Source organism: Corvus kubaryi, unplaced genomic scaffold (assembly GCF_017639235.1).
Source record: "Corvus kubaryi isolate FWS band 111438036 unplaced genomic scaffold, C.kubaryi_AGA036_p1.0 37260, whole genome shotgun sequence".
In the NCBI taxonomy this organism is placed as follows: domain Eukaryota; kingdom Metazoa; phylum Chordata; class Aves; order Passeriformes; family Corvidae; genus Corvus; species Corvus kubaryi.
In genome coordinates this window covers 3,244,429-3,260,554 of record NW_024581077.1, presented here as the reverse complement: position 1 = coordinate 3,260,554, position 16,126 = coordinate 3,244,429, and the positions used below count along the sequence as shown (strand labels likewise).

Below are 16,126 nucleotides of genomic sequence, written 5' to 3'. Positions count from 1 at the left end.
TCTCAGCAAAGGCAGGAGAATTACATGACTTTGTTAGAGTTAAACCAGGAATAAACATGGCAACATAATACTCTAAGCAGTTTTCATGTCAGGGCTGGCTGCCACGCCACATGACATCATGTTTTGTAGCATCACAACTATTTCTCAAAAAGCCTCAATGTATTTGGATTGTACTACTGTGTATCCTTCTTAAAGAATAGCATTACATGGTAAATAAATTCCTAAATTGTTGGAATGGCAAATCTATTTGCTGTTGACTTAAATAAATCAAGTAACATGGACTGTTGTTCATCAAGAAACTTCAAAATACAATGCTGCAATATAAAGTTGTGGTTCTAAGTAATCACTATATAATAAGGGGATTTTTATAAAAAACTGATGTAAATATGCTCTTCAGTAAAATAGAATATGCTGTAAGTGTTTCACATCGGGTTTCTTTAATTTCTTTCATGTTTTCACGTTTAAATTTTCCAGTTCTGCTATTCTTGCATTACCACTTTAAAATGAAAGAAATCCGTTTAATTAGTTTCAACTAACAAAAATGTAACATTGATGCAGCTTGAAAAATGACAGGATTTCTTCAGCTTGCACACAGTTTTCATCTTGTCTACCTTAATAATATTCCAATCCCTGCAGGAGTCTGGACATCTCATTTGTCTTGGTTCTATTAGAGATGAAGAAATGGAGAGAGTAAATGGCTTTACTAAGCTCCTAACAGAAATTTCTCAGTGAAGCTAGGAAGCTTCAGATTCCCTTGCCAAAAGGGACAGCAAACAAAGAATAGAAATCAAGAGTACTTTTCGCAACTTCAAATTTTAGTACTGTACATATGAACTTAAATCAGTGTAATTCCCATTCTGAAATTTTAACAGAGCTTCATTTGAGTTATAAAATCAATCAGTGGAAAAAGGTGGAAGCTACCATTTGAATTGGGAACGTTGATTCATAGACTGACTAACCAATATCCAGGAATTTGGTAGTATTGTAAAGACCCTTTATATTTCTAACAAGAAAAGCAAAATGAATCAAAATAGGTCCTAATAAATTCACTTTAAATGATACTAGTGTTTCCTCACTTAAGGCTTAGACCAGTCTCCATGTAGAGAATAAGCTGAAGTTCCGTGTGAGAAGAAATTATGTTGTATTTTCGTCTTAAAAATGCTGACAGTTTTACCTCTATTCTCAACTGGAGATGTGCATATTGTAACATTTACTGTAAGAATATTTAACAGGTCTGGGTTGCCATCAGTGAAATACATACATTGAAATAATTAATCTTTTCCAGCACTAATTTACACATTCTGCATCCACATTTAAAGGGAAGAGTTTTTGTTTGGGGCTGATGTGTTGCAATCTCTAATCTGTATATAAAGGGATTCTGCAGCTACAGTAGTTATCATGGGTTTAATAATAAGACACAAATTTAAATTAATTTAGATGCTTCAAAAGTGTAGAATGTATCCAGGCCTGTTTTGGCCCAGAAGAAAGAAACAGGAATGAAACCGTTCCACTTAACTTGGGTACAAAAGTTCTCATTTTATATCCAGAGTAATGAGTGACAGAACCTTCTTTGGGTTTCTTGATGTGTATTTACCCAACTGTATTTGGAGAATTCCACTGGTTAAAAAATATGATTATTTGAACAGGTATTTTCTATAATAGTAGACTTCCCTGGTATGTTGGAAGAGAGGTGTAACTTGGAATAAAGTAGTGTATCAAAGGAATTCTAAACACAAGAGCCTATTGCCATGGAACTTTCTTGTGAATCCAAGATTTGAAAATAAGGATGACCATCCAATGCATGAGCTTATCTTCCATAGGTTTTTTATCATCCAAATAATTCATATTTCATATATGAAGTGTTCATTGATTTCAGGGAACTCAGAGGTTTTCAGCAGAACTGATTTCTCTTCAAAAATGGCACATGAAGAGCTGAGGCAAAATTCTGCAGTGATAGCTCACTTCACGTGCACAGGATAAATATGGGCACAAGACACTCATGTTCCAAAATAGCTTCCTCGTGTGACTATTTCTTTTTGTAGTGACAAAAAACAATGGAATTCTGGTTTTAGTGCTAGTTAAGGTTAGATGAGTTGTTGGTATAAATCCGACTGTGACTGTTTGTATTGATTGATTCATGTTTCTTTGTGCTTCCCTGTCTGTTACTCAGATGTTTTCTCTTAATCACCAGTATTTTAAATCTCAGTGGACCCAGTGCAACTGGTTCTGGCCAAAACGTGTGAGAACCAAAGTACCTAAATACTTGCAGAGGGAAGTAATTAGTTGCTAGCAGCAAAGAGAGACTTACTTCTAGATGAAGCTCTTTATTTAGTAAATGAAACCTGAAAGTAGAAGAAACATAGCAGTGTCTTTACACTAGTAAAGACCAGTAAAGCAGTGGCTTTACACTAAAGGAACCTTGAAATAACCCAAGGACCTTGGGTTTGCTGGCTGACTGATGAGAAGGTTGTAATTATACGAAATGATCCCTAACCTGTATGAAATACTTGTAAAGTTTAGCAGAGGAAACCCAGGCTATTGTTCAGAACTTACACTATTTTATCTTAGTGATGTTAAATTAGTCACCAGGAGGATCACAAATTGGCTGTGTATCAGCTCATTCATGCACACGCTTGCTAATTTTGCAGACCTTTTAAAACCAGTTTCCAATGTTTTACTCAAATTATTTATCTACTAAGTTTGTAACTAAACAATTCACCTTAATGACTGCCACAGGCATAGAGTAGAAGTCTTGATAAATTCCTTTCACAGTTCTCTCTTAATTAGCTAAATATCTCTTCAAAGAGTGAGTTTAATAACCATCTTTTAATAAATGGTGGTTTATTTATCTGTTTATGAATATAAGGATTGACATAATGGAACATATAAGTAAATAATACAGCATCATTCATCTAATCCAGTCTAGGGCCTATAATCAAAGCCAGGCAAAATTAATTACTAATGTGCTTAGATAGTATGACGGTCATCTTCTCTGGGAGATGCTTATGCCTGACACTCCCACTGGGAGTAACCCTAGAATGAGAAAAATTAATACATTTTAAATTTTTTTTCATATCTAATTTTAGTGTATACTTCATCCTTAGACCCCGTGATGTAAGACACTCAATGTTTCCCATGAACTGCTAAGTCCAACTTCTATCAAATTTAAAACATTCAAAAATCATGGTTCATATAGATTAGATTAGAAGCAGAAGAGTTTAAACTGTTGAATTTCTTCACTGTTCATCTTTTGTATTGACAATACAGTCTTTATACTTCTGCATTTTCAAATTGCCATTCCCTGCTGTTTTTCAGTATTCTGTTGGAGTGTTATCTGCATTATGTTATTTCTGCATTTGCTTTTTTCTCTGTGTGTATTTTTCTAGGATTGTTGGGTTTGTGCTTGATATAGCTGCACATGCACACTTGCATGCTAGGCTGCTTTGAATGACAGAGGAAGTGACACTAAACAGCAGCTTAAGTAGGATTACACTCTCACCTCTGCTCTGTTGAAAAAAAGACATTTTCAACCCCTGTTCCTAGCTTACACAGAGATAATGTATATCCACACAGGAGGGATAACATTATCAGAAGGTATCACACAGGTGCAGTAAACACAGTATCAGGAGTAACTGCAGTAGGAAGTGTGCTTTTCTGATGAATTTTAAATTGTAAATTAATGCTCTTTCTATTGTGATGGTCCCATTTGTTTCAATCAGCCACTTTGGTGGAAGCTGAGTGTACTCCTTTTCTGTAAGTCATTGCAATACACACATGAAGGTTAGTAAGCACAGAGAAAATGAACGTGGTCTTACACAATATTAAATTTCTGTAGGATTTTTTTATTATGCAGATATAATAAAGAATCTCATTACAGTTAGAAATGTTTATTAATGGCATGGTATGGTTTGGCATCAGTCAGTTCTTCATTGCTGTTTTAAATCACTTTAATTTCCATATACTTGATCTTAAATGAGTAAAATTTAGTGCAATGACTCCAGCATGAAAAGAATTTTATGTGCTTGTTTTTCTTTGGATGGAGAGGGATAGAAACTTCGCAAATTAGTTTAATGGGTTGATGTTAATTTAAGTCTGTTATTAGACTTACTTATCTATGATTTCCCTACTCCTTTTAAAACAAGGAGATGAAGTACAAAAGTCCTATGAATTACTTTTCAAGTGTCATCTTCAGTGCAAAGAAAGTCAACCCTACCTTGAGAAGAGAAAACGAAGCAAGGTTTTTCTAGGCACCAAATTCAGTATTGCAAGAGCAGTGTAACCATCAGGATATAATCTCTCTCCATTTTGTTAATGACAAGGTTGCTCTGACAGAGTTCTGTATTAAAATTGCATTATACTTCCTTTTTTTGGATCCTGGATTGGAATTAGGAATCTCTGATTCCTGAAGGGAGTTCTCAATGGTCTTTAAAGTGGAATTCCTAACTTTAGATGAACTTCTATGGACTGTAGTGGAAAAGTACATGAAAATGTGAGGTTTTCCAGATTTTCCAAGTGTTTGTTTAACCATTTGTTTTCTTATTCTCCTACTGAGTACATATCTCCCACAAAATTGTGTTTTGACAAAAATGCATTTCATTCAGTTCTATTGACAGTAATAAACCAAGTCATCTAAAAATTCTGGTCTTAACACTTTCTGAGACTAAAGGTATGCTGCCCGTTAGCATTGTTATGAATAATTGACTAGTTTACAGTATTTCAGAATTTATGCTGTATTCGCGGACTATAGATTAGATGAGCTTTTCCTTTAGACAATAGGAGCAGTTTCCTTACTGGAAAACTTACCCAATAATTTCTTTTTTCTTCTTTTGTCTTCCCCCAACAATGCAACTGTTAAATACATGTCTGATGTGCAATTTGGTATTTTTGGATCGCAAATCTTATGATTCTTCCTATTGCCTATATGAATTTTCCTAAAACTGCTGAGCTATCTCTTGATTTTTATCAAAGTTTTGCCAAAGTTCCTTAAAAGTGGACCCATGTTTCAAGTCCTTGCTAATGTCTTTTGACATTTGCTTAAACTGCAAAGGAAGTTCGGTGCACATACTTGTGTCATTACTTGCACGGAGACCTAATAAAATTTGTGTGCAATGATGTGTTTCATTATGGAAGCAATGCACAGCTCTAGAAATCCATCAGAAGTGGGATTTATGGGACAGTGGTGAGTGCTGGGTGTTGCAGCTGCCGCAGAGCAGCTATTGATGGAAATTGTGCTACATGCTCCCTGCAAAAGACTACACATATCCTTGTTTTCCAGGGAGAGATCAATCACCCTCACAGGCAAATCAGGCTCAACTCAGTGAAATTAATTCAATTAAATCAGAGTATGGTAGTGAGAAATAAAACCTTAAAACACTTTCCCCCAGCCTTTCTCTTCATTCCGGGTTCAACTTCACTCGTGATTTCTGCACTGGCTTTCCCTGAGCAACACAGGGTGATGGTGAATGGGGGTTGTGATGAGTTCACTACATCTTATGTCTGCAGCAGCTTCCTTCTCACACTCTTCCCTGGCTCCAGCATGAGGTCCCTACCAATGGAAACAGTCTTCCATGAACTTCTCCAACATACGGATCCTTCCCAAGGGCTGTAGTTTTTCATGAGCTGCTCCAAATGTGCGTCCTTTCCGTGAACTCCTTCCATGGGGTGCAGTCCTTGAGGAACAGGCTAATCCAGCATGGGTCTCCTGGAGAGTCGCATGTCCTGCCAGCAGACCTGGTCCAGTGTGGGTTTTACAGCCTAGTTCAGATATCTGCCTACTCCACTGTGGGGTCCTCCCTAGACTGCAGGGGCACAGCTGCCTCACCATGGGCTGCACCAGGGGCTGCAGAGGAATCCCTGCTCCGGCGCCTGGAGCACCTCCTCCCTCTCCTTCTGCACTGACCTTGGGGTCTGCAGGGCTTTTCCTCTCACATATTCTTACTTCTCTCTTTGGCTTCACTTTTTTGCCGTTTCTGGAATATGTTATCCCAGAGGCACTACCACTGTCAGTGATGGGCTTGGCCTTGGCCAGCAGTCTGTCTTGGAGCTGGCTGGCATTGGCTCTGTTGGACATGGGGGAAGCTTCAAGCAGCTTCTCACAGAAGATGCCCCTGTAGCCCCCCCCCGCTACCAAAACCTTGTCATGCAAACCCGGTACATACACAGAAGCTGAGTGAGAAGCTAAATGACTTCTTCCAGCCATATAGAATGACTGGAAGAAGCCAATGACCCCTTCCAATCCCACAAGCTTTTGCACTCTGCCTCTGAAGTGTTTCAACATGTTCAGATTATTCAGTGTCTCCAGACAACCTTAATAGAAGTTTTTTTCTAAAGTACATCTTGGTTTCTGATACATTAGAGAGGACCTGACTAAGATGTTTTTCTGTACTGTAGCCTGTGTTTTCCTTTGGGGAGGATGATTTCTTTTTACCCAGCAAAACTAATTGTTGTTCTGTCACAGAGAAATCAAACTGTCTCCAATTCTCTTACACCCTGTATAATTCATCAGATTGGTAATGCTTGGAATGAACTAATGCCAGGGAGAATCCGGAGTGATAGTAACAGGAAATGAGACACAACACTTGAGTGTATGGCAAAAGTCACTAGTGATGTGGAAGTGCATAAGCATCGTGTAGGAAGGAGGGCAACAGCTGCCTTCTCCATGCAGAACTGCAAACCCAGCACTGTATTGGGCGTGGTACCAAGCACCATGAGCTGTAGGTAATTGGAAGGCCACACAGACTGCATCAGGAAGTTCCCTGCAGTTTCTGAACAAACATTCCCTATTTAAATTCATGAAAATAGAACTACATCCTCTTCCACAACTGTAGAGACAAAATCAGTTGTTATGTTCATGGATCATTTCCATCCAATAGTGCTTAAGCAACTGAGAGTGTTGGATTTTCCTTCTTATACCATTATCCCTTTTTTTTCCTACACACGTGCATGTTTTTCACTTGTTGTAAATATTTTGCTATGTAAAACTCAGTCCTTAGCTGGTACAATTTTCAAACTAACTTCATCAGGGAGTATTTCAGCTCCCAGAAGGAGCTTTATAATTCCTTGTAATTGTTGCAGTATCATAAATAATAATGATAGCAATAATGACAACAATAGTAGTATTATAACTGCAGCTGGTAGGAAGACTTAAACTTTTTTTTAGCAGCAATCAAATGTCTTGGAATGATGTGGATATTTAGGCACCCTACTTCTAAAAACCCAAAAGTCTGTCCAAAATATGAAGATATGAACAAGGAACATAATCAGTTAGCATTGGATTAGGTTTTTTCTAACAGTTTTCACTCACTGTGCCTAATTTACTCAATGTTGAGTTCTTCACAATACTGTAGGTTTGTATTTACCCTACATGGGAACTTTACGTGTGGAACTGCTTTAAAAATATATCCTCTCCACTCTTCTCCTTTAAACAGCATTCCTAATTACTTTCAGTTCCCCCCACATCATTCTAAACTATTTCTGCTGTTTTAAATACTTTATCTCAAGCTGAAAGAACAATTCCTCTCAAAGAAGCAAGATTTTTATATTTTAAAGGTTATCATTATCTCCTGAAACTACCTCAGCCATAGGGAAGTAGATTTGAAGTCAGTGGATGTTTCACCACTTTGAAGATCAGGTACCTGAGTTAGGCACACCGCTAACAAAGGTGGATAATTAGCTTTATTCCAGGAGCTGAAGCATTCCTCTGAGTCATAGCTCCACCTCGCATTCTTCCTTATTGCTAAATGATGCTAGTTTAGGGCTGCAATAACTCAAATACTTTAAGTCACAGAATGTGGCTAACCACTGCTTTGTGAATACTGTTTGGGGAAGGGAGACAGGGAGGAAAGAATAAGTCAGCAAGCTTTTTTACTTTAGTTGAGCAAGTGAAAGTACCTCAGAGAACCTGAACAGAGATGTAGTGTGGCCCTTATTCTAGATATTTGTAGGCAGAGGGACAGTCTAATCCTTAATTTTGTTGTTTTTCTGTTTTCCACTGAGTAGGTAATTAGCCTAGCAATGCTATTTGTACAGTAGATGTACTGATGCCATTTTAAAAATTGAGTTATGTTGCGAAAATCCTCACTGCATGTGCCTGTGCATGAAAACAGCGTTACATCTCATGTCTGGCTTTGTTACCTGAGGGTGATCTGAAGGTAAGCAGGGTTGAATGTCCTATTCCCTGGAGTTTCCTATTTGCCTCTGATGGGAGACTGTCTGATTTGTTTGACACTTCTAATATGGGTCAGTAACTGTCAGTACTGGATATTATCAAACCATTTGTAGCTGAGATAAAATTAATGCCAAAAAAAAGCAATCTCTGGTCTTCTAATTAATCCCACAGGAGTGCAAAAACTCATTTAAGTTAGACGTTTAGCTGTTGGCAGCATCAGGAAATGCTGGTTTCACTTCACTGAGCTGAATTAAAACCCCACATTAATGGAATTAAAGCACGTTGCCTTCTTAAACTCTTACATCCATCAAATCAAAGGCTTAGAAGCTTTATAAACAACTGCAGCACTACCTTCAATCCTTGACATAAGAAACAGCATGCTGAGAATACATCATAAAAACAAACAGTGTTAGCATTCCCTTCACTTGCTTCTGGTGGAATTTTTTCAATATTTTATTTATCCCTCTTTTTTCTTTTAGTATTGTGAATAGCAAAGAATAACTCAGAGCTCTAGTTTTGGGTTTGGTTTTTTTTGTTGTTGTTGTTGTTTGTTTGGCATTTTTTTTCCTGCAGAGAACATATTGATAGACAGGTGGAGTTTGTACATTTTTCTTCTGTGTGGCAGTTTCAGAACTGAGAGCTGAAGAATGGCTGCTCCAAAGCCAGTGTTCAGAGAGGTCTCTACCCAGCCTGTGCCGTGGCTGCTTCACTGCTTCTTTATGAGAAGTTGCAGGTCAATTTCTTTAGGAAGCAAATAACTTCTATGCTGTCAGTTTTGACTTGTCAATATAAAGATACATGGAAACAAAAGGTTTCCTAAATCAGGGCTATAGCAAATACAGGACAGCTGTTCTTTGTTGATAGAGGTTGAAGGCTGAGAGAGAAAAGCTAATGACTTTTCTAGTACTCCCTTTGTAAAGACAATATATCTTGGTTTTATCCAAACAAAAAAGAGGAAAAATTTTGGATTGTAACAACCTTATTTCTTCAAATGTCCATGCAATAGACAGGCTTTGGGATCAACTGATTTGAGTGTCATGCTGATCCCTTAAGGGTGGTTTCTCCATATTTTTGCATTATAGGAGTTTAAAACACACTAAATATTTCCCTAACATGATCGTTTCATCCCAGTTAGAGGTTTCACTGGCGTACTGTGTGTCGGTGGAAGTGTCATTTGGGAAGGGAAGGTGGTGGTTCATGCGGTCCCTATGGGGAAAGAAGTACTTATGATGCTGCCTCCAGTTTCAGCATCACCCACCCAGCAAAAGTGCCTTCAGAGCTTTCTTAGGCTAGAACAGAATTAAAACTAAGGAGACTGGCTACTCAACTTTTTGTTTCTATAATACTTACTGATATTATTATTTTCATAATAAGTATTTTAAAAAATATGTGAACACCAGGCTGCTCTATTTTTAGTATTTAATGAAGTCATGAAATTGTTCACCTTGCCTAAGAAATAAGTCCAAAACAAAAGGCAATTTAAACCCATTAAAAAGAGAGGTTGGATACTTTGCTCCCAGTTTTGCCCCTTATTATTAATTTATAATCTCATTCTTTGTTCCTTCACTCTTACGACTTATCTTACAAGAATAGTATATTTCCCCTGTCTCAATGAACTAAAATTAAATGGATTTAAGTTAAAACTGGTCTTTTACAGGATGTAAGATTCTTTTCTTCAGGGAAGATCCATCTTGTGTGGCTGTAGTACAGGGTAGTATAATGGAAATATTGTTACTTTATATTATACTGGTAGGAGGTTCACTCTGTATCATTTCAGAGAAATGGTAGCATTTTTTTAAGCCTAAATGTCAAACTTGGAATACTTTGATCGGTCAGTGTAAAACTATGCTGCTTATGTATGTCAATCGGGATATGTTTAGGCATTCATCGTAGAAAGTAACTCAGAAGCTTTATTTTCTTTAGTGCTGCAAAAGACATGGCAAATGCACAAGTGTATTAAGCATGTGATGAAAACAGCTTTCTTCTGCTGGTTCCATCAGTTTGATAGCACTCACCAGGAGATTATCTTTTCAATAAGTCAGTTAGGAATCATATCAGACTATTATTTCTGTCTCCAATAGCTACTTGTGTCAAGCAATGACTAAACTGCGTTTTAGACTTTCAGGTGTCATTATATTCATGATGATACCTTAGAAGGCACAAGTTTATATCAAGCATCAAACTTGATTTTTATAATTATGTAAAAATGAGTTTTCATATCACCAGTTCAGAGCTATTTTCATGAAAGAAGTTGAGGGCCCATTTGAATGCTGTGTCACAAATCCCTAGGATTGGAAAAGGTTTTCTAATGAGTGGAATATTGCTGATAGCTGACCCCCTCACTTGGCGGGAGTGAGGTGTGAAGTGCCTTGTATGTGCAAACTTAATGTGAAATTTTAACCAATGTTCATATAATATTCTGCAGTGTTTTTCCAACTCAGCTATTCTGTTCACACCATGATCCCAGAAACTTATGATACTCCTGAATAAGTTTTGCTATAAAACAGATAAAAAGTTCTGTGGCTTTTCTTAGAAGGGGAATATACTTTTCTAAAAACCTGATGAAACTTTCTCTCAATTAGGATCAGTACTTTACTAACATAAAACAAGAGCACAACTGTCACAGCAGAAGATACCAGGAAGCAGCAGAACTTTTGTTTGTCTAGTGGCATGCATCACAACTCTATGGGCTACACAAAAAAAAAAGAAAAAATTGCATCTTTTCTATCAGACAGACAGTTTTGACTATGCCGCAGGATGAAACTCATGTAAAATAGATGTGTTGCTCACTAATGTCAAATGAAGTAGCTTCCATTGAAAATGAGATGTGCTTGTTCTGAACAAGCAGCTTGAGATGTACGCAAAGCTTGAAAGCAAGACAAAGTCTTCAGTTAGAATCAGTGATACAAATCTGACATAAAGATTTATTTTTATTGTGTACTTTGCATTATTAATACTGGGCCTCACTATGTGCTGTAGTCATTTAAACTAATAAGAAAATACACCCAGATGCTTCTGATTTCAAATATTTTACTTAAACAGGTTGTCTTGGATAAGGAGTACAATTTATTATCACAAAACTGCCTTTGAATGATGCTCTGTTGTTATCCATTTGTATTTACAATACTGTTATACCATAGTACAATACTGAAATTAGCACATACTGTGTAGTTTTAACATAATGATTATTATTCAGGTTTCTTAGTCATGTCAGTAGACCATTCGAGAAGCCATTAGACCTCAGGGCTTTCAATCAAAAAGCTTTTTCTTTCAGAGTGTCTGTGTTTTGCTTAGAAAAATATCCTGTTTTTCCTAAGTGTTGTGTCCTATATTAATGAAAATCCATGTGGAAAGACTCAAGCTACTTAAGATCTGATAGAAATAGTGTTGAAGTTACATCAAGGTGCAATTCTAAGCAGTGCATGTTCTCTTTTACTGAAACACTGAGAATTAGATTTATTACATTATCATTTGCTGGTTTACCTTTTGCTCTGAAATTAAATTTGCATTGTATGTTTAGTATATTTAGTGGGATGAGTAGCATTTAAGTTATTTTAAATTACTAAACTCTGTGTGTGAATATATATGTATTTAAAATGAGTAAGAAAGATAAGGGGGAGCTATTCGCTTAATTTTATGCTCTTAATGAGAAATGAAAGCTGAATTTAAGCAAGAGAGATTGTACAATTACTCCCTTTTTGAACAGATGAGCATCACTGAAGTCAAAATGCTTTAGACACGTGTAAAACAATCTGATTGTTGTATCTGTTTTGGCATTAGCTAAATTGCTAGAGATAATAAGAGCAAGAGAGACTTCTATTTCTTTAACAAATGCTTTTCTTTATTCTTCCTTGGCCATACAGTCATTCCCAGCACAGCACTGCAACACGTCCACCCACAGTGAGCTTGCAGCGGACCATTTCTGTGGAAGGGTAAGATGATTCTCTGTTGAAGCTGCTGTAGAGGTGTCAGATACCACTGAACTACCCACATACACAGAGCTATTAATTAGATGTGGGTTGCACACCACGGTGTTTAATTCTGTGAGAGGAAGCAATGAAGATTCAAATTAGTGCTGATCCTTTCTTGATACTTACACTGAAAGGTTTGGTTTTTATGGAGATGAGAATATCTGTCATGGAGATACACTGGATACCATTTCTTAAATTCATGTCACTTGACTATTGTTAATATTTACTTGTGTTAGCTGTAAAATCTTCCCACTAATCATGGAAATGCCCAGTGAAGTCGTACTCTGTTTTCTTAATGTATGCATGAGTTCTTTTTGACAAACCAAAACTAAGGATGAAGAAGTACTGATAGAAAATATTAATCCTGTGCTGGTGAATATCTGCGTACATGAATGTGTTAACTGTAGAACACAGCTCTGGGTACACAGCTGCCTCAATTTTAACTAAAACAATTGTGTAAAATGTGAATAATTCACAACTACAGTTAATATTCTTGCATCTTTACAGTATTAGAAAGGCTGATATTTAACACAGGAACAGATTTTGTTTGCACTGACTGGCATAGTTTAAAAAAATGTCAGATTTTTTTCTCCCCTTACATAGAAATGTGGAACTCTGTAGGCATGGGTAATAACTTGTCATTGGCTGCTCTCAGGTCATATTTCAAAGCTTTTCTTTCTTGTGATAAAAGTGAGACTATACAGTTTCCACAGAGGAAAGATGCCATCTTGTTGTCTTTTAGTTTCCATTACAACTGTACTGTCGCGCAGGCAGAAAATTGAAGCGGTAGATGTGTAAAATAGTTCTGTCCTAAGTGAAGCCTGAAATGGTTTTCTCACAACTCTCAATTTTTAATTTCTTATCTAGAGCTATGATTTTAAAATAAGTTTATTTAAAATACGTAAAACAGCTATGGTAATTATTCATTGAAAATTAAATTGAATAATGGAATTATTCAGGAGAGGTGCATGTGGCTCTAGGGCTATCATCTGGAAGATAGTTCTATAAATGAAGCTCTCATCATTGTCCAGCCATCTTGCTCAAAATAGGGCCAACTCTAAGGTGGATCAGGTTGCTCAGGGTCTTGTCCGGTGAAGCTGTGACTATCAAAAATGTGGAGATTACTCAAGTTCTGGACAAGCAGTCTCAGTGTTTAAACACTCTCCTTTTAGATTTCTCTTCTGTCTAGCTCTAATCCAAAGAGAGAGTCATAATAAATTCCCCTGACTCTTCTTCAAATCATCTCATGAATAAATTGATGTTTGAAATAAAACTGAGCTTCAACAATTTTGGTGGTGAAAAAGGAGGGAGAGGGGAATTAAAAAACTAATTTGCTCAATTGAGATTTAGGGAAGGAAATTCTCTTATGATATCTGTGGCTTGGTCTACTGGACCAATTCAGGAGTCATCCTGTAGCTTTAAACTCCTACTGAAATTTGGAAATCAATGTGTCTAAATGAATTTTTAGATAAATCTCAGAATGTGTACTGGCCACACAGACAACTTGCATATATTGTGTGTGAATCATTAGAGTGCAGAAAACCTGCAGTTGATACCACAGGTCTTCTGTTGTTCAGGAGGTAGGAGAACATCATTTTGTAATTAGTACTAATGAACTTACACTGCATCATATTTCATTTCGCATAGGAAAGTGGGATTGTTAGCCTATTCCACTGCTGAGCAGAAATGAATAATCAGCTCAGCCCTAAATATTTCATTATGTTAAAGCTCAATTTATTATAATGGTTTTGTGGAGTCCATGCTGTTAAGTATGTTTACAGCTAATAGAATTTGAGGTCAAAATAAAGTTATTTTTCTCTTTTAGGAACCATGTTCCTATCAGTAGAATCCTCTATTTAGAAGAATCACTATATTGCTTTTGAGATGCACTTTGTAAACAGCTGCTTTACCTGCAAGGCATCTCTGGCACATGCTGACATTTGTACCCTGCGTGCTGGCTCTCCCTCACTGACTGTGGAGTCACTGAAGTGATATAATTACTGGGTCCTAAGAAAGAAAAATTAAATTTGGAAGGGTTAAAGAAATACAGAGGGAATTGCATTTGCTGGCATTTAGTCCTTTCCACCCTGTTGAATATGTGATAACTGAGCTGGCCAGAATAGATTTTTAAATAACTCAAATAGCTTTTTTTCAACTAGGTAATGGATGAATACATAAAACAATTTATTTTTTTTGTGAGAGAGGGATTTTGTGGACTTCAGGTTCCAGCAACAAAATGAGTAGCTAGGTGGGAAAAAAAAAGATGTCTTTAAAGGTTGTTTTTCCTTTATATTCAAGCCATATATTCTTCACAGTGTAATAACTGTATGTGAGGTGTACAGATTTATTACGTCTATAAAGGCATGAACTTCAGAGGTGTTTGAGGTCATCATTAGCAACTTCCCTAATGTTTCGTTTTCATGGTTTAAAAAACAAGAAAACTCTAATGTTTGAATTTGAAAATATTAGTTTTTTGAGGTTTTGGAAACTATTTTGATGAATAATCTTAGCTGTGAGGATCCAAAATAGGAAAAATACTGGTTGAAAAGAGCCCTGTTTTTTTTGAAATCCTGCTGTACTAGCACACAAAGCTTTAATGTTAGTGACATCTGACAGCTATTCTCTCTGCTTTTGGCATCCCCACTAAACTGAATGTTGTATGCTACCAGCCAACTCCTAGAAACTGGGATTTCAACTAATTTGATCGAGTCTTTTGATGGAAATATTACACCTACTTATCAATGTGACTGAGTATCTGAAATATATATATATATAAATATTTAAACACAAATAAACAGCATTTGAACCATGACTAAGGACAAGAATTTTTATTCTTAATAGGACAGATAGTACAGACTGCTTTGTGTTTCAAAGTGTCTTCTATAATGTAATTTCAGATGCTTGATCTTAGCGGCCTGTGTATTGATACTTTGAAACATGGCTTAGAGGCACTGCTATTTTTAGGTATTCTCTGAGCCTGTGAATACTTCCTGTCTTCTGATAGTGCAATTCTGTTGCCTCTCAACAGTTCCATCTCTTCCAGCTTTGTTTACAAACTGTAAAGCTGGAGCATTCATGGTAAATAGAGCTATTGAATGCTGTAAGTAATAGATTTTAGAACAGTGGTTTCAATATGGAACCAATAGTTTTTAAAAACAAAGTGCAAAGCAAACCTTTCTGGTATGGAGTTGCCTGTGCTGGGTGTAGCAGGTGGAACAGACATGCAGTTTTCAGGATTTATTTTGATTATTAGCATGTAACTAATATACCTCCTGGAACAGAGAAGAGAGACAAGTGATTATGTGAGACAAAGGATAAATGAACAAGCAGACAGGAATAATCATATCCCTTATAGATCTAAAGAGCATATTAGCTGTCCTACATTATCTCTCTAGAAATCAATGAGGTTTCTCAAACCCAGGAGACAGACTCCTGTGCATTTAAAGTAAATGTCAGGTGTCATGGTAAAAATGCAGACCAGTTTATCAAATCAGAAAGATTATTCCTGTATGCCAATTTCATCTTGCTATCTGCAAGCAGAAAACCTTGCCTGGTGTGCAGGCTTTAATTTCTCTACAAAAGATAAAACGAAAGATTGCTGAAGTCCAGAGGTCTTCCTACAGAACAGAAACAGTTGCACCTGTATAACCCAGTGCAGTCGCACATGCATCAGTCAGGTTGAAGCCTGGCTCCCAATAGGTTCCCTCGTATTAAATATGCTTTGAAGTTTGTGACAATTTAGGCATGGTGTTTGCAGAATAAATGCATTAAAATTGTAGTCAGTATTAAAATTAGAATAAACCATTGCTTTTACACATTCAATGAACAAGAAATGCTAAGGAATCCATAGTCAAATAAATGGATAAAATACTTGTTTCAAACAGACAGAGTAACTGTAGTAGGCAAAGTGATATTTTGCTATGTGATCTGATAAATGAACATCTTATTAAAGGCTGAATTCTTGGTTGTTAGTATACCAATACTTGAT

At 36.6% G+C, this 16,126-nt stretch overlaps 1 protein-coding gene across 31 annotated transcripts in view; it reads left to right on the top strand.

The window, feature by feature from the left end:
• Positions 1-16,126, top strand: part of DLG2 (discs large MAGUK scaffold protein 2) — a 998,396-nt gene that overhangs the window by 757,833 nt on the left and 224,437 nt on the right. For all 31 annotated transcript variants that reach the window (XM_042024070.1, XM_042024069.1, XM_042024064.1 and 28 more), the window contains one exon: positions 12,031-12,099. In XM_042024070.1, the coding sequence (XP_041880004.1) occupies positions 12,031-12,099 (69 nt within the window). The remainder of the gene's footprint in view (positions 1-12,030; positions 12,100-16,126) is intronic.